Genomic DNA, 22,886 nt, shown 5'->3' on the forward strand with positions numbered 1-22,886 from the left:
ATCCACGTGGTGGGTGTGATGTGTTTCAATCAACCCTGTGTCTGTACTCACTGAGTGTCTCCACTGGAAAGAGGCTGAGCATGTGTGCTGTGTCCTTTTATATGGGTTGGTGTGATGCCCTCCTGTGGTCGTGCCACCTCTGTGTGTATCGTGACTGCCCATTGGTCGTGTCCAATCTTACTGACCCATTGGTTGAATGTCTGTGTGTCATGTCTCTGGTGCTCCCTCTAGTGTCTATCTAGTCTACGTGTATTTACATTAACCCCTTGTGTATTTACAGTGATGCATATCACCACAACAAGTAGGCTCACATTAACACTGCAGTGAAGTTACTGTGAAAATCCAGCTGTGTACAGTTGGGAGGGAGTTGCCCTGGTAGTTCTCAACATTGACTCCAGCGCCTATGAAATCTCGTGGCATCAGGTCAAACATGGGGGAGGAATCCTCCTGCTGATTACCACATACTCCCCCCGCCCCCCCCCCCCCCCCCCCCCCACACCTCCGCCGAGCAGTATGTGGAGGCAGTACTGAAGGTGCCAAGGGCACAGAATGTAATCTGGGTGGGGGAAGTCATTGGCCATGACCAAGAGTGGCTCAGTATCGCCACCACTGGCTGAAAATGGCTGAACTGCTGCTGGACAGGGCCTGCGGCAGATGGTGAAGAAAGTGCTGAGTGATTCTCCCATCTGCACGCAGCTTGCAGGGCCCCGGAGTGGTCCTCGCAGCTCTGGCTGCGGATACGGGGCCCCGCACTTCCGGACGGGAGTCCGCGCAGGCGCCGGATTGTGGCGACTAGGGGATTTTCACAGTAACTTCATTGCAGTGTTCGTGTAAGCTTACTTGTGACACTAATAAAGATTATTATTATAAATGCCCTTTTTACCACGGAAACCCACATCCTGAGGTTATTTATTAAGTGTCTGCTGCCAGAGAGATTGGATAACCGGAGGACACAGGGTAAAGATAAAGAGAACACGGGGCAACTGAAGGAAACATGTTTCAAACAGTGAGTGATGATGTCCAGAATGTGTAGTCTGAAAGATTCAATAGTAATGAAAACTCCTGTTCTTTACTCCACAGATGCTGCCCGACCTGAGGGAAGAGTGGACATCTTTTACGGTGCGAGTTATGATCTGGAATGCACTGCCTGAAATTGGATAACTGCTTGAAAGGGAAGATTTTTCAGGGCAATAAGGAGAAAACACAGGAATAAGATAAATTGGATAACTCTTTCATAGAGCTGACACAGAGACGATGGGCGGAATGGCCTGATCCGATTCCGCAGGGTGGTGTGATGCCAAAGAGGAGTCAATGTTCAGACACAAACAATCGTTTATTGGTTGCATGGTTTACAATCATTGCAGCTCCATCAGGCAACTTTGATAGACTGACAATTAAAAGCAGAGGTTCACTCTGGGATGGGTTATTGAAAGCTGACTGACCTCCAGCAGTATCTCTCCACTCAGCCGAGGAGTTGGGAACAGCAGCCAGTCCCCCGAGCAAAGCACCTGGAATAATTGGCGGTTCCAACCTGTCCCACTCACAGTCACCTCTGCCACATGAGCTCTCCTACTAGTACCTGATAGAGCAAGCCGGAGCGTTTATGCAGACCTTTACTGAGCAAGCTCAAATTCACATACCATTCTGAGGATTTGGACTGAATATGTTAGTGTCAAACAGTCAATCCACAGCTGGTTTTACCACTGTGCTAAGCCAGCCCCTTCTCCCTGTGGGGATACCCACGCAGTCACAGGGAGAACATGCAGACTCCGCACAGACAGTGACCCAAGCCGGGAATCGAACCTGGGACCCTTGAACTGTGAAGCAACTATGCTAACTACTGTGCTACCGTGTTGATTCACAATCACAGGTGTACACAGTCCCACCAAGCCTATAAGATCACCACAGTGGATGTAGAACCTTGCCGAATAGCAGATTAACAGGAAGAATTTTGCACTCAGAACCGAGGATCTCACAGTGAAGGATGATTAAAGCAAGCCCAGCTTAAACTGCTGGGTGAGATTCTGTGCGGGGTGAGTGGGATAGGTTTGTATTGCAGTTTGTACATTTGGGTTCTCCCCTTCCTGCGATGTGTCGGTCCTGATCCTTTCTGGGAATAAAGATAAGATCAATTAAAATGAGCCAAATTAACAGTAAGATAAGAACATTTTCAACACCTCCAGATACAACCAGCACCTGTTTCAATAGGATTCCTCACACATTCAAAAACAGTTCTAATTATTGGTACTTGTGTTAAATATTAACCGAGTGGGCAGGATTTTCGAATGGTCTTCTGTTCCCCAATACCAAATAGGATCCTGAATTCTCACTCGCCAGGAGACAGATGGGCTGAGCAAACATCCAGAAGGCAGCATCCTAACTGGGCTGCCTCTGCATTCGTTGTCTGATTAAGGACACCATGCTGGCTGTCAATGTACCCGGGCCAGTCAGAGAGTTGGCAGATCTGGAGCCTTGGACAAGTGAGTGCTGCTCAGTCACGAGGATGCTGGGACTAGGCCGGTGGGCCTTCACCGGGCACAGATCCCCGGTTCCGATGGATCCTCCAGATTGCCAGAGTGAGACCACCTCCACTGAGCTGGCAGCCTCCACGAGTGGTGGGCATCTGTTCCGTCACAGGCAAAATCCCAACAAGCCCGAGCATTCGCCTCTAATTGCCTCCAGGCACCTGTCGATGGATCAGCTTCCCAGGCCATCCCTGGGAAACGTTCCCTCGTGGCGGGAATGTGGTGGGAAGATGTCCTCAGGCAGTTTCCCCTCACACCCAGCCCCCCACCACCTCCAAGCCCGTCCGCTGCCTGTAGGACAGGAGAACACAGCCCAAAAGGGAGGATTTTCTACCTCGGTTTTTGGCACGAATAACAAAAACTTGTGTTTATATAATAGCACCTTCAATGTAGGAAAACATCCCACGACCATAACAGACAAAACCTGACACAGGAGATATTAGGACAGGTGAGCAAAAGCTTGGTTAGAGGGAACAGCAAGACTTCACGAGACTGTGAAAGCCTCATTGCCACACTACCCAGAGTGCAATTCTTTTCCCCACTGCTCTGTGGAGTGGTTAGTTATTCTATAATAAATGGGAAAAAAACCTTAGATTGGTAAATTTCCAGGAATCTGATTGTCAATATTTATTCATTTAAAATTAATTATGGGATGTTGGCTTCACTGGCTCGGCCAGCATGAGTTGCCCATCCCTCGTTGCCCTTCAGAAGGTGGGGGTGAGCTGCCTTCTTGAACCGCTGCAGTCCTTGTGGTGTAGGTACACCCACTGTGCTGTTAGGGAGGGAGTTCCAGGAGTTTGTCCCAGTGACAGTGAAGGAACGGCCGATATATTTCCAAGTCAGGGTGGTGAGTGACTTGGAGGGGAACCTCCAGGCGGTGGGGCTCCCAGGTATCTGCTGCTCTTGTCCTTCTAGATGGGAGTGGCTGTGGGTTTGGAAGGTGCTGGCTAAGGAACCTTAGTGAGTTCCTGCAGCGCATCTTGTCGATGGTACACACGGCTGTCACTGTGCATCGAGGGACCCAGCACTGGAATCAAATAGAACTAAATCATATTTAAATCTAATATCTCCTGCAGATATCCTACAGATGAAAGTAGACTCCAGCGAATGTGGAACGATCTTGTGGCGGAATGGTTACCATCTCTGCCTCTGAGCCAGGATTTCCTTTACCAGTCCCACCCCAGGACTTGGTGGCCACGTAAGATGTGTTCATAACACTGTGATCTGGTACGAATTAAGTAATGGCATGATGGGAAACTGGTCAATGGGAAGGCTGGTCAAAAGGTTTGAGACAATACCAGAAAGACTGAAACTACTCATTCCCGCTCCCCAGGCCCAGGTAAAGAATGCTGCCCTAACCATCTTCAGACTAGTCTGGCCGTAGGCCAACTCTGCATAACTTGAAGTCTGAAAAAATCAGCGAAGGTCGAGCCATTCCAAAACACCGGACCTCGGCAACTCCCGATAAAACTAACCCGTCATAACCCAGGGCCGTAGGAATTTAAAACAAAGATAAGTTCAGGAAGAAACAAGTCTATTCCGACCTTTCAATGTTCCCTCCGAGGACTAAATAATGGTATGAGTGATATGGCCAAACATGGTCTGGTCTTTGCTTCCGTTTGTATTTCCGATCAAACTCCTGACTATACTGTTGTCCCATAATCTTGATAAAGATAATGTATAAATATTGAGCTAATTCTCCGCGAAAGCGCAGAACTTGTGAAAGACTGAGCAGTTTTGTTGACTGCCCTCTTACTTCAAGTTTCAGCCATTACTGCATGCAGTTGTTTTCGACAATAAAGCTTGTTATTCTGTCTCAACGAGTGTGTTGAATTTCTCTACCACAGAAGCGAAAATATTGACTTTGACAACACGGCCAAACAGGTTGATTATTAAATCCTTCCAACACACGCCAATGACAGGCAGTAAGTAGGGGGGGGAGATCGGAGATCGGAAATCGGAGCCTCCGCCATCGCTGTCCACAAGTGCAGGTTACCACATGCATGTAAACATTAATGTCACGGCGACACAGACTCCCTGTGTAAACTGCAACGCACCATCATTGTGAATGGAGGTGGCCTGGGGGTTTAAATCAGGTCTGGGACACCTCAGCAGGTTCATGCTGTGAGGAGCTGAATCGTGCAGACCAGGAAGGGGCCGGGTTTCCATCCTCTGTCTGAGCTAATCCCAGCTGGGCTGCAGTAGGAGCCCTCCAACTGGTGTAACTGCTACAGGGATAGGGAGACTAAACATTGAGCAGGGTGCCTGCTCCCGTTGGTATCCAGTGACCCCTGCTGGACACACACTGTGCGGCTCAATCAGAGTGGCACCTCTGTTCAAATCTCCTGCCAAGACACACTGACCAAGGTTCACCTGTGAAGCGAGCTTTGCAAAGGCAAGTGTCTCCCAGTAAAAATTCCATACCTGATTTTGTCCCTCAATAAAATGATCCACATCACGAGAAGGGGAAGGAGTTTCAGTCCAATTGGAATGCACAGTATCACAACGGGGAAGGGCTGTGCAGCTGAACAGAAAAGAAAGAGATCAAATCAGAGACAAAAGGTGAGAGAACAATTATACAGACAATAATCACAGGGCTGGATTCACCCAAATGGGAACAAAGTTCCCCTGGGGAGCGCGTTTAGACGCGTTTCCCGGCGCTCGCAGTGCCAAGAAACACATGACTATTCAATGCGACTCATGGTGTGTAAGGGGTCTGAACGAGGAATGTGCAGTCGAGGCCACACGCAGCCCTGTTTTGTACAGTGGGAAACTCCGCTGGCTGGAACTCCCCAGTGCAGTGAGAGATCTGGGCGCAATCTTTAAATGGTGCCCCGATTTCGGAGGCCCCTGAACTGATCCCCAACCTCCCCCCCCCCCCACCCCCACCCCACCCCCCCCTACCCCCAACCCGCCCCAGCCCGAACACACGACGGTATGCCCGCCCCCGCACCCCTGACACACATGCAGGTCACCCCCAGCCCGATCGCGCGGGTGCAAAAAATGCTAGCGTGTCACCTTGACAGTGCCAACCTGGCAGTGTCCATGCCAGCTGGCAGAGCGACTTGGGCACCTTGGCACCAAAGTGGCCGAGGCAGGGTGCCAGGCTACCAACCTGCCCAAAGGGCATGTAGCTGGGGGCCTCCAATCTCCTGGGAGACCCTCGCAAGTGCCGTTCCGTCTGGTCCTCATTTGTGGGGACCCGAAGTCTCTGAGGTGAAGGGGTTCAAACTCAAAGCCTCAGGTACCTCATGACTGTGCACATGAGAGTGAGAATCACTGACATGCCCAAAATGGGCGGGACTCAGGAACATCTCGCGAAATCACCTTGGATCTCGCGAGGCGTTGCGAGCTTGGTTCATCCCGGGAGAGGGCGAGGTGTTGCGAGCTGGGTAGATCCCGGGAGCGGGCAACGTGTTGCGAGCTGTGTAGATCCCGGAAGCGGGCGAGGTGTTGCGAGCTGGGTAGATCCCTGGAGAGGGCGAGGTGTTGCGAGCTGGGTAGATCCCGGGAGCGGGCAACGTGTTGCGAGCTGTGTAGATCCCGGAAGCGGGCGAGGTGTTGCGAGCTGGGTAGATCCCAGGAGCGGGCGAGGTGTTACGAGCTGGGTAGAACCCGGGAGCGGGCGAGGTGTTGCGAGCATGGTAGATCCCGGGAGCAGGCGAGGTGTTGCGAGCTGGGTAGATCCCGGGAGCGGGCGAGGTGTTGCGAGCTGGGTAGATCCCGGGAGCGGGTGAGGTGTTGCGTGCTGGGTAGATCCCGGGAGCGGGCGAGGTGTTGCAAGCTGGGTAGATCCCAGGAGCGGGCGAGATGTTGCGAGCTGGGTAGATCCCAGGAGCGGGCGAGATGTAGCGAGCTGGGTAGAACCCGGGAGCGGGCGAGGTGTTGCGAGCTGGGTAGATCCCGGGAGCGGGCGAGGTGTTGCGAGCTGGGAAGATCCCGGGAGCGGGCGAGGTGTTGCGAGCTGGGTAGATCCCGGGAGCGGGTGAGGTGTTGCGTGCTGGGTAGATCCCGGGAGCGGGCGAGGTGTTGCAAGCTGGGTAGATCCCAGGAGCGGGCGAGATGTTGCGAGCTGGGTAGATCCCAGGAGCGGGCGAGATGTAGCGAGCTGGGTAGAACCCGGGAGCGGGCGAGGTGTTGCGAGCTGGGTAGATCCCGGGAGCGGGCGAGGTGTTGCAAGCTGGGTAGATCCCAGGAGCGGGCGAGGTGTTGCGAGTTGAGTAGATCCCGGAAGCGGGCGAGGTGTTGCGAGCTGGGTAGATCCCGGGAGCGGGTGAGGTGTTGCGAGCTGGGTAGATCCCGGGAGCGGGCGAGGTGTTGCGAGCTGGGTAGATCCCGGGAGCGGGCGAGGTGTTGCGAGCTGGGTAGATCCCGGGAGCGGGCAAGGTGTTGCGAGCTGGGTAGATCCCGGGAACGGCGAGGTGTTGCGAGCTGGGTAGATCCCGAGAGCGGGCGAGGTGTTGCGAGCTGGGTAGAACCCGGGAGCGGGCGAGGTGTTGCGAGCTGGGTAGATCCCGGGAGCGGGTGAGGTGTTGCGAGTTGGGTAGATCCCGGGAGCGGGCGAGGTGTTGCGTGCTGGGTAGATTCCGGGAGCGGGCGAGGTGTTGCGAGTTGGGTAGATCCCGGGAGCGGGCGAGGTGTTGCGTGCTGGGTAGATTCCGGGAGCGGGCGAGGTGTTGCGAGCTGGGTAGATCCCAGGAGCGGGCGAGGTGTTGCGTGCTGGGTAGATCCCGGGAACGGGCGAGGTGTTGCGAGCTGGGTAGATCCCGAGAACGGCGATGTGTTGCGAGCTGGGTAGATCCCAGGAGCGGGCGAGGTGTTGCGTGCTGGGTAGATTCCGGGAGCGGGTGAGGTGTTACGAGCTGGGTAGATCCCGGGAGCGGGTGAGGTGTTGCAAGCTGGGTAGATCCCGAGAACGGCGATGTGTTGCGAGCTGGGTAGATCCCGGGAGCAGGCGAGGTGTTGCGAGCTGGGTAGATCCCGGGAGCGGGCGGGGTGTTGCGAGCTGGGTAGATCCTGGGAGCGGGCGAGGTGTTGCGAGCTGGGTAGATCCCGGGAGCGGGTGATGTGTTGCGAGCTGGGTAGATCCCGGGAGCGGGCGAGGTGTTGCAAGCTGGGTAGATCCCGGGAGCGGGCGAGGTGTTGCAAGGTGGGTAGATCCCAGGAGCGGGTGAGATGTAGCGAGCTGGGTAGATCCCTGGAGAGGGCGAGGTGCTGCGTGCTGGGTAGATCCCGGGAGCGGGTGAGGTGTTGCGTGCTGGGTAGATCCCGGGAGCGGGTGAGGTGTTGCGAGCTGGGTAGATTCCGGGAGCGGGCGAGGTGTTGCGAGCTGGGTAGATCCCGGGAGCGGGCGAGGTGTTGCGTGCTGGGTAGATCCCGGGAGCGGGTGAGGTGTTGCGAGCTGGGTAGATCCCGGGAGCGGGCGAGGTGTTGTGTGCTGGGTAGATCCCGGGAGCGGGCGAGGTGTTGCGAGCTGGGTAGATCCCGGGAGCGGGCGAGGTGTTGCGAGTTGGGTAGATCCCGGGAGCGGGCGAGGTGTTGCGAGCTGGGTAGATCCCGGGAGCGGGTGAGGTGTTGCGAGCTGGGTAGATCCCGGGAGCGGGTGAGGTGTTGCGTGCTGGGTAGATCCTGGGAGCGGGCGAGGTGTTGCGAGCTGGGTAGATCCCGGGAGCGGGCGAGGTGTTGCGAGCTGGGTAGATCCCGGGAGCGGGCGAGGTGTTGCGAGCTGGGTAGATCCCGGGAGCGGGTGATGTGTTGCGAGTTGGGTAGATCCCGGGAGCGGGTGAGGTGTTGCGAGCTGGGTAGATCCCGGGAGCGGGCGAGGTGTTGCGTGCTGGGTAGATCCCAGGAGCGGGCGAGGTGTTGCGAGCTGGGTAGATCCCGGGAGCGGGTGATGTGTTGCGTGCTGGGTAGATCCCGGGAGCGGGCGAGGTGTTGCGAGCTGGGTAGATCCCGGGAGCGGGTGATGTGTTGCAAGCTGGGTAGATCCCGGGAGCGGGTGAGGTGTTGCGAGCTGGGTAGATCCCGGGAGCGGGTGAGGTGTTGCGAGCTGGGTAGATCCCGTGAGCGGGCGAGGTGTTGCGAGCTGGGTAGATCCCGGGAGCGGGCGAGGTGTTGCGAGCTGGGTAGATCCCGGGAGCGGGCGAGGTGTTGCGAGCTGGGTAGATCCCGGGAGCGGGCGAGGAGTTGCAAGCTGGGTAGATCCCGGGAGCGGGCGAGGTGTTGCGAGCTGGGTAGATCCCGAGAGCGGGTGAGGTGTAGCGAGCTGGGTAGATCCCGGGAGCGGGCGAGGTGTTGCGAGCTGGGTAGATCCCGGGAGCGGGTGAGGTGTTGCGAGCTGGGTAGATCCCGGGAGCGGGCGAGGTGTTGCGAGCTGGGTAGATCCCAGGAGCGGGCGAGGTGTTGCCAGCTGGGTAGATCCCGGGAGCGGGTGATGTGTTGCGTGCTGGGTAGATCCCGGGAGCGGGCGAGGTGTTGCGAGCTGGGTAGATCCCGGGAGCGGGTGATGTGTTGCAAGCTGGGTAGATCCCGGGAGCGGGTGAGGTGTTGCGAGCTGGGTAGATCCCGGGAGCGGGTGAGGTGTTGCGAGCTGGGTAGATCCCGTGAGCGGGCGAGGTGTTGCGAGCTGGGTAGATCCCGGGAGCGGGCGAGGTGTTGCGAGCTGGGTAGATCCCGGGAGCGGGCGAGGTGTTGCGAGCTGGGTAGATCCCGGGAGCGGGCGAGGAGTTGCAAGCTGGGTAGATCCCGGGAGCGGGCGAGGTGTTGCGAGCTGGGTAGATCCCGAGAGCGGGTGAGGTGTAGCGAGCTGGGTAGATCCCGGGAGCGGGCGAGGTGTTGCGAGCTGGGTAGATCCCGGGAGCGGGCGAGGTGTTGCGAGCTGGGTAGATCCCGGGAGCGGGTGAGGTGTTGCGAGCTGGGTAGATCCCGTGAGCGGGCGAGGTGTTGCGAGCTGGGTAGATCCCGGGAGCGGGCGAGGTGTTGCGAGCTGGGTAGATCCCGGGAGCGGGCGAGGAGTTGCAAGCTGGGTAGATCCCGGGAGCGGGTGAGGTGTTGCGAGCTGGGTAGATCCCGGGAGCGGGTGAGGTGTTGCGAGCTGGGTAGATCCCGGGAGCGGGCGAGGTGTTGCGAGCTGGGTAGATCCCGGGAGCGGGCGAGGTGTTGCGAGTTGGGTAGATCCCGGGAGCGGGTGAGGTGTTGCAAGCTGGGTAGATCCCGGGAGCGGGCGAGGTGTTGCGAGCTGGGTAGACCCCGGGAGCGGGCGAGGTGTTGCGAGCTGGGTAGATCCCGGGAGCGGGCGAGGTGTTGCGAGCTGGGTAGATCCCGAGAGCGGGCGAGGTGTTGCGAGCTGGGTAGATCCCGAGAGCGGGCGAGGTGTTGCGAGCTGGGTAGATCTCGGGAGCGGGCGAGGTGTTGCGAGTTGGGTAAATCCCGGGAGCGGGTGAGGTGTTGCGAGCTGGGTAGATCCCGGGAGCGGGCGAGGTGTTGCGAGCTGGGTAGACCCCGGGAGCGGGCGAGGTGTTGCGAGCTGGGTAGATCCCAGGAGCGGGCGAGGTGTTGCGAGCTGGGTAGATCCCGGGAGCGGGCGAGGTGTTGCGTGCTGGGTAGATCCCGGGAGTGGGCGGGGTGTTGCGAGCTGGGTAGATCCCGGGAGCGGGCGAGGTGTTGCGAGCTGGGTAGATCCCGGGACCGGGCGAGGTGTTGCGAGCTGGGTAGATCCCGAGAGCGGGCGAGGTGTTGCGAGCTGGGTAGATCCCGAGAGCGGGCGAGGTGTTGCGAGCTGGGTATATCCCGGGAGCGGCGAGGTGTTGCGAGCTGGGTAGGTCCCGGGAGCGGGTGAGGTGTTGCGAGCTGGGTAGATCCCGGGAGCGGGCGAGGTGTTGCGAGCTGGGTAGATCCCGGGAGCGGGCGAGGTGTTGCGAGCTGGGTAGATCCCGGGAGCGGGCGAGGTGTTGCGAGCTGGGTAGATCCCGGGAGCAGGCGAGGTGTTGCGAGCTGGGTAGATCCCGTGAGCGGGCGAGGTGTTGCGAGCTGGGTAGATCCCGGGAGCGGGCGAGGTGTTGCGAGCTGGGTAGATCCCGGGAGCGGGCGAGGTGTTGCGAGTTGGGTAGATCCCGGGAGCGGGTGAGGTGTTGCGAGCTGGGTAGATCCCGGGAGCGGGCGAGGTGTTGCGAGCTGGGTAGATCCCGGGAGCGGGTGAGGTGTTGCGTGCTGGGTAGATCCCGGGAGCGGGTGAGGTGTTGCGAGCTGGGTAGATCCCGGGAGCGGGCGAGGTGTTGCGAGCTGGGTAGATCCCGGGAGCGGGCGAGGTGTTGCGTGCTGGGTAGATCCCGGGAGTGGGCGGGGTGTTGCGAGCTGGGTAGATCCCGGGAGCGGGCGAGGTGTTGCGAGCTGGGTAGGTCCCGGGAGCGGGCGAGGTGTTGCGAGCTGGGTAGATCCCGGGAGCGGGCGAGGTGTTGCGAGCTGGGTAGATCCCGGGAGCGGGCGAGGTGTTGCGAGTTGGGTAGATCCCGGGAGCGGGTGAGGTGTTGCGAGCTGGGTAGATCCCGAGAGCGGGCGAGGTGTTGCGAGTTGGGTAGATCCCGGGAGCGGGCGAGGTGTTGCGAGCTGGGTAGGTCCCGGGAGCGGGCGAGGTGTTGCGAGCTGGGTAGATCCCGGGAGCGGGCGAGGTGTTGCGAGCTGGGTAGATCCCGGGAGCGGGCGAGGTGTTGCGAGTTGGGTAGATCCCGGTAGCGGGTGAGGTGTTGCGAGCTGGGTAGATCCTGGGAGCGGGCGAGGTGTTGCGAGTTGGGTAGATCCCAGGAGCGGGTGAGGTGTTGCGAGCTGGGTAGGTCCCGGGAGCGGGCGAGGTGTTGCGAGCTGGGTAGATCCCGGGAGCGGGCGAGGTGTTGCGAGCTGGGTAGGTCCCGGGAGCGGGCGAGGTGTTGCGAGCTGGGTAGGTCCCGGGAGTGGGCGAGGTGTTGCGAGCTGGGTAGATCCCGTGAGCGGGCGAGGTGTTGCGAGCTGGGTAGATCCCGGGAGCGGGCGAGGTGTTGCGAGCTGGGTAGATCCCGGGAGCGGGCGAGGTGTTGCGAGCTGGGTAGATCCCGGGAGCGGGCGAGGTGTTGCGAGTTGGGTAGATCCCGGGAGCGGGTGAGGTGTTGCGAGCTGGGTAGATCCCGAGAGCGGGCGAGGTGTTGCGAGTTGGGTAGATCCCGGGAGCGGGCGAGGTGTTGCGAGCTGGGTAGGTCCCGGGAGCGGGCGAGGTGTTGCGAGCTGGGTAGATCCCGGGAGCGGGCGAGGTGTTGCGAGTTGGGTAGATCCCGGGAGCGGGTGAGGTGTTGCGAGCTGGGTAGATCCAGGGAGTGGGCGGGGTGTTGCGAGCTGGGTAGATCCCGGGAGCGGGTGAGGTGTTGCGAGCTGGGTAGATCCCGGGAGCGGGCGAGGTGTTGCGAGCTGGGTAGATCCCGGGAGCGGGCGAGGTGTTGCGAGCTGGGTAGATCCCGGGAGCGGGCGAGGTGTTGCGAGCTGGGTAGATCCCGGGAGCAGGCGAGGTGTTGCGAGCTGGGTAGATCCCGGGAGCGGGCGAGGTGTTGCGAGCTGGGTAGATCCCGGGAGCGGGTGAGGTGTTGCGAGCTGGGTAGATCCCGGGAGCTGGCGAGGTGTTGCGAGCTGGGTAGATCCCGGGAGCGGGCGAGGTGTTGCGTGCTGGGTAGATCCCGGGAGCGGGTGAGGTGTTGCGAGCTGGGTAGATCCCGGGAGTGGGCGGGGTGTTGCGAGCTGGGTAGATCCCGGGAGCGGGCGAGGTGTTGCGAGCTGGGTAGGTCCCGGGAGCGGGCGAGGTGTTGCGAGCTGGGTAGATCCCGGGAGCGGGCGAGGTGTTGCGAGCTGGGTAGATCCCGGGAGCGGGCGAGGTGTTGCGAGTTGGGTAGATCCCGGGAGCGGGTGAGGTGTTGCGAGCTGGGTAGATCCCGAGAGCGGGCGAGGTGTTGCGAGTTGGGTAGATCCCGGGAGCGGGCGAGGTGTTGCGAGCTGGGTAGGTCCCGGGAGCGGGCGAGGTGTTGCGAGCTGGGTAGATCCCGGGAGCGGGCGAGGTGTTGCGAGCTGGGTAGATCCCGGGAGCGGGCGAGGTGTTGCGAGTTGGGTAGATCCCGGGAGCGGGTGAGGTGTTGCGAGCTGGGTAGATCCTGGGAGCGGGCGAGGTGTTGCGAGTTGGGTAGATCCTGGGAGCGGGTGAGGTGTTGCGAGCTGGGTAGGTCCCGGGAGCGGGCGAGGTGTTGCGAGCTGGGTAGATCCCGGGAGCGGGCAAGGTGTTGCGAGCTGGGTAGGTCCCGGGAGCGGGCGAGGTGTTGCGAGCTGGGTAGGTCCCGGGAGCGGGCGAGGTGTTGCGAGCTGGGTAGATCCCGGGAGCGGGCGAGGTGTTGCGAGCTGGGTAGATCCCGGGAGCGGACGAGGTGTTGCGAGCTGGGTAGGTCCCGGGAGCGGGCGAGGTGTTGCGAGCTGGGTAGATCCCGTGAGCGGGCGAGGTGTTGCGAGCTGGGTAGATCCCGGGAGCGGGCGAGGTATTGCGAGTTGGGTAGATCCCGGTAGCGGGTGAGGTGTTGCGAGCTGGGTGGATCCCGAGAGCGGGCGAGGTGTTGCGAGTTGGGTAGATCCCGGGAGCGGGCGAGGTGTTGCGAGCTGGGTAGGTCCCGGGAGCGGGCGAGGTGTTGCGAGCTGGGTAGATCCCGGGAGTGGGCGAGGTGTTGCGAGTTGGGTAGATCCCGGGAGCGGGTGAGGTGTTGCGAGCTGGGTAGATCCCGGGAGCGGGTGAGGTGTTGCGAGTTGGGTAGATCCCGGGAGCGGGTGAGGTGTTGCGAGCTGGGTAGATCCCGGGAGCGGGCGAGGTGTCGTGACGGAGAGGAATAAGGGCTTGAAGGCTAATGTTGAAGATCTGGAGAGCAGGTCATATAGATCATAGATCATAGAACATACAGTGCAGAAGGAGGCCATTCGGCCCATCGAGTCTGCACCGACCCACTTAAGCCCTCACTTCCACCCTCGCCCCGTAACCCAATAACCCCTCCTAACCTTTTTGGACACTAAGGGCAATTTAGCATGGCCAATCCACCTAACCTGCATGTATTTCGGGACTTGTGGGAGGAAACCGGAGCACCCGGAGGAAACCCACGCAGACACGGGGAGAACGTGCAGACTCCGCACAGACAGTGACCCAGCGGGTAATTGAACCTGGGGCCCTGGCGCTGAGAAGCCACAGTGCTAGCCCCTTGTGCTACCGTGCTGCCCTAAGGTCGAGGCACCTGAATCAGAATGGTGGGTGTGCCGGAGGGAGTGGAGGGCCCGAGGCCAACCGAATATTTTGCAGAGAAGTTCTCTCGGGTTGATTGGTGGTGGGGGGGGAGGGGGGGGGCGGAATTGTTCACCCCTCCAGAGCTGGGCAGGGCTCACCGGGCACTGCGGCAGAAGCCACGGCCGAATGAGCCACCACGGGCGCTGAATGTCCGCTTTCTCAGATTTCAGAGGAAGGAGCGGGGTCCTGGGGTGGGCCAAGACGAATCGACACATCGACTGGGATGCACACACGGTGCTCACTAATCAGGACATTGGTACCAATCGCTGGCTTTGAAAGCAGACCAAGGCAGGCCAGCAGCACGGTTCAATTCCCGTACCGGCCTCCCCGAACAGGCGCCGGAATGTGGCGACTAGGGGCTTTTCACAGTAACTTCCTTTGAAGCCGACTTGTGACAATAAGCTACTTTCATTTCATTTCATTTTCAAAAGGCGAAGGTGGTACTGTACAACAAGGGTGTGCAGTTCGAGGCGGTGGATCCAGTGAGACTGAGGATCACAATGGACTCAAAGGGTCACTACTTTGACACGCCACAGCAGGTGGAGGTCTTCATCAAGGATAAAGGACTGGAAATGGTTTAAGGAGGGCTGGGGGGATTGCGGTGGGACGAGTTGGTTGTCAATATTGCAATATATTGTGTTTATGTCTTTGTTCTTCTTTTCCTTGGTGGTCAGTGGGGGGATTTTACCTGGGGCCAGGGTCATGGGGGATGGTAAAGCAGGTGGATTGACCTGGTAATTGGAGGCAAAGAGAAGCATGGCCAGGATGCGGGGATTTGGACAAGGGAATGGGTGGGGAGGGGGATAGAGGGATGGTGTTGTTGGTCTTTTGTTGTTATTTTTGGGCGGGACCCGGGGGGGTGCACCTTGCTAGCACTAAGGGATAGGCTACTGAAGGGGAGTGGAGTGGGGCGGGGTCTGCAGCCCGTTGGGCCTGGTTGGCGAGGCTCGATGAGTCTAGAATGTTTGTTTGGGAGGGGGAGGGGACTAGGCAAGGTGGCAGGCTGTCTGGAGTTCAGGAGGGGAGGGAGGAGAGGGGGGGCGGGGGTGGGGGGGGGGGGGGGGGCGGTGGTAGAGAGCTAACAGCGACCAGGGGATTTTCTTTGTCTGCTGTGACTTTCCAGCATTTTCCCTTTGGTTTCAGATTCCAGCATCGGCAGTAATCTGCTTTTATGATTGTCTTTGTCTCGTCTGTTGGGTGGGGCAGGTGGCCATCTTGGCTGGGCCTGGGGCCTCCGAACTGGTGATGACGGTCTGCTGCATCACGGGGGTAATGGCTGACTCGAGGGTGACGGGGCAGGTGAGAAGCCCCCGACAAGGCTAGCCACCTGGAACGTGCGAGGCCAGCGGGGTGGGACACCTGTAAAGAGGGCGAGGGTTTTCTCACTTAAAGAGTTTGGGAGCCAACGTGATGTTTTTACAAGATACCCATTTGCAGGTAGAGAGCCACATTAGGCTCTGGAAGCCTGGGTGAGCCAGGTCTTTCACTCGGGCTTTGATAGTAGGGCTCGGCGGGTGGCTATCTTAGTTAATAAAGGGTCTGGTTCCGGGCGGAGAGGCTCGTAACTGATCAGGGGACGGTATGTGATGGTTGCAGTGACGAATGTGATATAAAATAATTACTTTAGAGATATTAGTTACTGTAATGTAGAGATAGGCCAGTCTCATTCTGGTGAGTTCACAGACAAAGGATTTCAGACCGCATGGCAAAGCAAGGAGGAGGTGTGTCCACCAAAGGTGGAGAAAAGGATGCTGGGTAATAAGGGGGCCAGAGGAAGGGATGAGAAGTGAGCCAATCAGGATGCATGGCCAGGTCAGGAGGGGTATAGGATGACCTATGGGAATCGTGTATGTGAAACTTGATACCATTTGAATGTATTTGCAGAAATCCCTTTGTCTCCTTGTTCATTCGCTTTCCGGGGTGTAGGAGACTCGATGTGTCCTATGCCTCTATGAAATGAATCAGGCTTGCAAGCCAAATAAAATAACTAATGCTGTACCTGCAAATCCATCTCGACTTTTATTGAGGCCAGACTGACGGGTAAAGAAATTTGTATTTTGTCATTTGGTGCCGAACCCCGGGATTTCTCAAGACGGTTCTGACCAACCGCAAAATCAGAATTAGACTGATTATGAACAGGGAGAGTGGGAAGAAGGGGCCCACAATGTATAGCTGGAAAATGACCGCGCATTGCTTTTTCCCCTCTTCTTATCGTCTGATTAGTCTGGTCACTCGCGGTTGGTACGGAAAGATCGTCTCGAGTTCTGATTCAGCTTGGGTTAGGTTATGGGTTGATGTGACATCTAAAAGAGATGGTTCAACTCCATGTGTGAGTTCTGATTCGGCTTGGGTTAGGTTATGGGTTGATGCGACATCTAAAACAGATGATTCAATTCCATGTGTGAGTGTTTTAAATCTATAGTTGATTAAGCTAAAATTGTATCCTTGGACTGAAGTGGCGAAAAATGCAGTTCTGAGGACTAGTTGAGGTTATGGGGAATTGCTTGGATAAATTTCAAAACAAAGAACATCCATAGAACTGGATGCTGCATGTTAGTTAAAGCAGAAGTCTCTCAAAGGGTTAACAGCAGCAGCCAAAGTTAAAGACGACAGACAGTGCTTCTCATTCAGGCCTTGAGATAACAGCAGCAGCCTGTAGTGTAATCGGATACCTTTCCTTTGAGTCAGTGAACTCCAGCAAAGTTACTTTTTAAATTAATTAAAGGAAACCAGTGGGTTTCTCCACCTCTTTGATAAAAGTTATTATTTTCGAAAGCAATTGATTGAAATTTCCAGAATCTTATGTTTTACTTACTCGAAATAATGTTTATCTCATTTTATTTGTGAATTAATAGAAACTTAAAGAAACTCACTGACACCATTTTAAAAAGTGTAAATCTGGAGATGACAGTTGACTTTGCTCCGGTATACATCACCGCAGCTAACTGCTCCCTCATTGATAGCAGCCAACATTTTTGAGAATGTAAGAAAAACTTGTTAAAAGAAAAATTAAGATAAAGAATTAATTAAGTTGTAAATGTTATACAAGTTTGTGTTAAGCAAATCGTAAATTTAGTTCTGAGTTGAGATCAGAGCTAAGCTTGTAAGTTGCAGTAATTCAATTTGAATTTTCAAACATTTTAAGTTTTAAAAGAACACTGTTAGAACCTTTTCAATCATTTTGCCAAGGAGCAAAAATTGCCATTGGTTATAAATAAGCAAATAAAAAAAATATATATAATTTAAAAAAAAGAAAGAGCCAAAGTATGAAAGCTAAAGAGTTAATTAGATTATGGAGACAATATTGTCAAGAGGAAAGAGATAAGATCATGTTATCAAGTTGGCAGGACAATGCCCTTAAAATGGGAATTCCAATTAGTGAACAGGGTAACAAAAAAACATTACAGGTCTTGAAAAAGGATGTGCATTCAAAAAAAACGCGCAAGTAAAGACAGGAAAGGCCCGGGTCAAACAAAAGATGGGCTACGTAGTTCAATGGCTGGCCTTGAATTGACAGAAAATGACCAATTTGATAATTTGAAAATGTCAGCAAAGGATTTCGACTGCACCTGTAGCATTGTCTGCACTAATTCCAGAACCACCAGAGTATAATAATTTATATCCAGTCACTGCTCCCCAGATCCCAATCATGCCAGTCACTCCAGCCCTTTTGGTTGATAGCGTGGGTCCCGATTTACCATCTTCACGATCAGTAGGGGAAGAGAAGCTCTGTTCCACAAGCCCAGTTAGCTCTAGGACCCGATCTCGGACAGCGAGAGAAGGGCTTGATCCTAACCAGAAACATATAAGCATACCACCTAAATCCCTTCAGACCGAGGGGAAACTGCAAATTTCGAGAACAAAGGGAGATGCCAGGGATGATTCTGAAGAGAAAGAACTCCCTCTAGTGACAGGGAGGGACGTCAAAGTCTTGGAAGAACCAGAGGAAATAGCTAGAGTGCCCCCTGGTGAGACTCGGAGACAGTTGCCGATTAGGAAGATACCAAACCTTGACGCAGTGACTGCCAGGGCCCAGCCCACGATAGACGTTTATTTCCCATGGACACCCAGTGAGATGATGGCTATTATGGCTACAATCCCAGATAGAAAAAAAATCTCCTGCTGCTTTCGTGGATTCCCTGAGGACTACCATCTCAATTTATCAAGCTGATTCTAGGGACCTCTGGGCCCTAGTCCAGCAGGTTTTAACCCCAGCAGAGTACCGCAATCATCTTAATCACTTGAATTATGCTAGCCACGCCGCACTTCAGCAAGCCCATGCGTTGGACAACGATAGACGGACACAAATCCTGAATGCGTTGAATAGCACATTTCAAAAGCCCATAAATATTTCTGCTATCTTAGACCTAAAACCTAAGAAGATTGAAGAGCCAGAGGAATTTCTGGAACGTTTTAATGAAATCTACCGTGGGCAGTCAGGCGACTTGCCATATCAAAATGGTCAGAATTCCCCTCAATATTGTGCTATGTTAATGCATTGCCTACCACCTTCCGTGGCTACTGCTGTGAAATGTAATAACATGAATTGGACAGAGAACGACCCTTCCCAGATGGCAAGGGCATCAGATTTTATTGGAAGGAGGGTGTAGGCCAGGAAGGAGGCTCAGTTACAAAGATTAAGACTGAGTATGTAATGAAAAAGGATGATCTGCGACCCCAACAAGCAGCAGAAATGGTGGCTTACCAGCTGGAGCCCCAATATTGTGACTTTGGGTGGGTGGATCAGCGAGGGGGAGGATATCAAACCCACCCAAAGGGACCCTCAGCTCCTCTTTATGGCCCACCGTATGTACCAACAGCTTTACAACCGCCGCCCCCTCTGACGGGCCATTGGTCTACTGGGAGAAGAGGTCGGGGCAGATATAGAGGGAGCAATGCATGTTTTAATTGCGGCCGTGCAGATCACTGGCAACAGGAATGCCCCTTTAAAAGACAGGCAGCAGAAGGAGGGGGTACCCAACAAGGGGAGGACAGACGAGATACACTGACTTCTCCCAGGCAAACCCTTTCCCAACACAGGATTGACTAATTTAGTCATAAGGACTCTCCAATCGGACAGGGAACCTATTATCTCTCTGCAGACAGGAGATCAACACTGCCCATTTGTAATCGACACTGGAGCAGCCATGTCTTCTCTGCAATCAGAACTTCGACTACCACTATCCGACCACACCCAGCATTTGTCGGGGTTCCAAGGACAGGTGTGTGAGTATCCTATTTCTGAACCTGTGACAGTCACTTACGAGAATAAGTCTGCAGATCATCAGTTTGTAGTGACTACTGGATTGGACTGTAACTTGTTGGCCCAAGATTTACTGTGTATCTTCCAGCTACAGCTAGAGTGCGGAGACGAAGGGGTAACGGTTCAATCATGGAGGATGAGACAACAGTGCTATATTTCTATCACACCCCAGTGGTGGACGTTAGACATTGAACATTCACTGCATCACGTTACCCTGGCCTATGACAGAACCGGACAAAACAGGGAGTTGGAGGGCAAATACCGGCCATTAATTGGGACCGAATGGCCAGTCAAGGTTACAGCCACAGTCACGGGAAAAGAAGGTACAGCCGATTTTGTTACAATACCACCACATTTATGGCCACAGTCAGCTTCAGTAGGCCCTCATATTACACGTCAGGTCCACGACCAGTACCATGCCAGGGATCTGGGACCTATGGTAAGGAGGGCAGTGGATCATTCAGATCCAATAGAGTACGCACTTCAAGTCACGCCAGACGGCACTGCCATAAAATATTTTGAGGTCCCTGAAACGATTAACACTCGACTGCAGCCCCGTCTATGGACAAATTAATCCGAGAGCTGTTGCAACAGGGTATTTTGGTCCCTTGCCAATCAGAATGTAACACCCCCATACTTGCTGTGCCTAAGCCAGCCAAGCCAGACCAGTACTGATTAGTACAGGATTTACGTTCAATCAATGCCATCGCACAGCCGTTACATGCTCTCACTCTCCAACAGGATATTACGGTGTATAGCTCCCACTCGGTCATCGCACTACTGAGGCAACTGCAGACTCAGCATCTTACCGCAGCTCGTCAGAATAGGTATGAGATATACCTTTTGAGCAATCCACGTCTGACATTTAAACACTGTACCACTATCAATCCAGCTTGTTTTCTTAGTGGTCCCCCTGCCCATGACGACGCACCTGGCCACGACTGTTTAGCCTTGTTTCAGGAAACTACCACAATAAGGGACGATTTGAGTGATATTTCGTCAGAACAACCTGACATGATTATGTGTGTTCAAATATCCCACCGGGGTTTAGTTAATGACCTACTGCAGGCCCTCCTTATGCCCGCGCAGACTTCCGACCCCAGTTGACGTTGGTAATGAACAAGCAGATTGTGCAGCGCGGACAGCCGTGCAAATTCAGCAAGTGATGGTGCCTAAAATGTTAAGTCAGACTAAACGATCTACTATAAAAATGTCTGCTTCTGACAAGCCAATGCCAACCATCCAAGACGTCATAAGGTTACAGGAGGACGCTCCTGAGAATGATAAACAAATGTGGAAACGGTTAGGTTGTACATATGATTCTGTTTCCTCTTTATGGACCGCGCCAGCACATCAGACTTGTATGTCTGATGTACTGGCTTTACGGGTCACTGAATGTGTACACTTTGCAACTCATTGTGGGGCTCGAGGGACTAGTGATTTGTTGCTGGACACTTGGTGGCACCCTGAAATGCAGGGGTTGGCCCAGAGTATCAGTAATCGGTGTTTGATTTGTCAGCAATATAACACCGGCAAAGGTATCCCTTGTGGGATGGGGCAAACCCCGTTGCCCAGTGGTCCTTTGAGATGCTCCAAATGGATTACATTGAGTTGGAAAGGTGTCAATGTTATAAATATGTTTTGGTCATTGTGGATGGGTTCAGCAGATGGGTCGAGGCGTATCCGACTACCGATAATAAAGCTGCTACTGTGGTTAAAGTTCTGATGCGGGAAATCATTCCCCGGTACAGTATACCAGCTCAGTTGAGTTCTGACAACGGGCCTCATTTTCTTGGACAGATTAACCTGCCTCCCTTCCCCAGTGCTATTTTACAGGTATGGAGCATGATTGGGTGGCTACGTACCGCCTGTGTGATCTTCGGCCTCACCTCGCTTGGAGTGTTATTGGCGACGGACATGGAAAAGGGAAATATTATCTACATTTGTAACCCCAACCAATCTACAAGGACATTTCATTTATGCAAAGGTGATGTTCTTCGCTGCCCCCATATACGAGGACATAGTATCGACTCATGGAAGGTCACCAAATTCAAGGAAAATGCAGGACTCATGAAGCAATTGCACCGGTCCCGGCGATGGGAAGGAAACATTATATGGTTATTGCCTTGTTTTTGGAGTACATGTAAATTTGATTTTGGATGTGTTAAGATTGGTGCGATGAAGGTAACATCAGACCGTCAGGAGAGCGTAGGAAGAGATTGTGAGAGAGAGAGAGGGACGAGAGAAAGGACGGGGCGTGTGAGAAGGGAAGTACAGCTAGAACGTAGGTTATCGGGAGATACACTTAATTTAGTTAAAGGCCACACTGAGGAAAACCCGGGTAGTATGAATCTCTTCTACCAGATTTACCACCGCTTGTATGGCCAGGGACGGGTTGTCTGCTACCCGAACCCCGCAGCGGTGTCTAGGTTATTTTCTGTTTCACCGCTTTGGGGCACTCCCCAAACGGTGGTTCATTGTCAGCGTTCCGAGCCATTGCCCGAGCAAGTCACTCTTCCTTACGATCCGGGTTCAGCACCACCGGCTATTTGCCTTCCCCTTCCTCGGGATAATTCCCACTCACAGTATGATAGGCTGCAACGGTGGAGGGCGTACATACCTAGCCACTTCACTCCCTATAGTGATTCCCGGTTGTACGAGAATTGTTTCAGAAGTGAAGGATACGGCTGTTTGCTGGTAGAGGTGGAAACGAATATAACATGTCTGTTCCCACCTGTACGGACAGGAGGTATCATATCACCCAGGCGTCTGGCCAATGCATTTGTTATAACACCACCTGAGTTCCATTGAACGCCGGCCTCCAGCTCCTTTGTGGCTGGGCGAATGTCTCTCATATCACTGTTGGGACTAGGGCTTTCCGCATTGCTAGGCGGCCCGAATGGGCGTTCCAAAGCTGGATAAACTGGGCTACTGGGGGATCCCTACGCAACCGATATACTGATTGTGATGCTCACCTGTACACGGAAATTTTTTTAAAAATTGGTAGAGCAACTAATGATTTGTCACCCCCATTTCCCCGCCAAATTGCTATTGGGACTCTAGTCCCTACCACAGTCTCCTGCCCCTTGGCGTGGATGCTGCATAATCAGTTAGCACGCCGGGCAGTCTCAGCTGAATTCTGCGAGAACTGGAAAAACCCTCAGGTTCTCGCATCCAACCAGGGCCACTCAGCCGGGTGGGGAATTCTGAGCGTCTTGTAGCTGCGGTTGTTTGCAATGCAGAACCGGTATGCTCTTGCCTATCTTCTGGCCCGTGAGGGTGGGGCATGCGCCATAGTACAGGGGAAGTGTATCATGGGAGTTCAAGACTTAACCGCTAACATCACTAAATTTATGGATCGCATAAGGGATCACCTGGACGGAATGCAGGATCTTGGCTCTTGGGGTAACTGGGGATTTGGAGGTTGGAAGGACTGGTTGATAAATATGGCCATGTATTTAGTGGTGGCTATCGGCTGCATCTTTGTGGGCCCAGCCATCCTTAAATGTGTGATGGGTAGAATGCGGGGTGCACTGGAACAGATCAACGCCCCTAAAATCTTGGCTGTCAAAATCCATGAGGGTGCAGCGGATGAGGGGGGGTGGGGGGGCTACTACAGGAATTGGAAATGCAGTGACGGATCTTTTTAGATGAGGGACCGTAGCTATGGATTGGATAGTTCGGTTATCATGGAATGATAAAAGGAGGGAATGACGAATGTGATATAAAATAGTTACTTTAGAGATATTAGTTACTGTAATGTAGAGATAGG

At 54.8% G+C, this 22,886-nt stretch overlaps 1 protein-coding gene across 3 annotated transcripts in view; it reads right to left on the reverse strand.

Annotated features, from left to right (window-relative positions):
* Positions 1–1,314: 1,314 nt before the first annotated feature.
* The window catches only part of LOC140429092 (sialic acid-binding Ig-like lectin 15), a 72,271-nt gene continuing 50,699 nt past the window's right edge, over positions 1,315–22,886 (reverse strand). For 2 of the 3 annotated variants that reach the window (XM_072515657.1, XM_072515655.1), the window contains exons 4-5: positions 4,950–5,049; positions 1,315–2,106 (exon numbers count right to left, since the gene is read on the reverse strand). In XM_072515657.1, the coding sequence (XP_072371758.1) occupies positions 1,989–2,106; positions 4,950–5,049 (218 nt within the window). In that variant the 3' untranslated portion in view covers positions 1,315–1,988. Of the gene's footprint in view, positions 2,111–4,949; positions 5,050–22,886 lie in introns of all 3 variants that reach the window. The other variant, XM_072515656.1, reaches the window with a different exon arrangement.

This window comes from Scyliorhinus torazame, chromosome 9, assembly GCF_047496885.1.
Source record: "Scyliorhinus torazame isolate Kashiwa2021f chromosome 9, sScyTor2.1, whole genome shotgun sequence".
In the NCBI taxonomy this organism is placed as follows: Eukaryota; Metazoa; Chordata; class Chondrichthyes; order Carcharhiniformes; family Scyliorhinidae; genus Scyliorhinus; species Scyliorhinus torazame.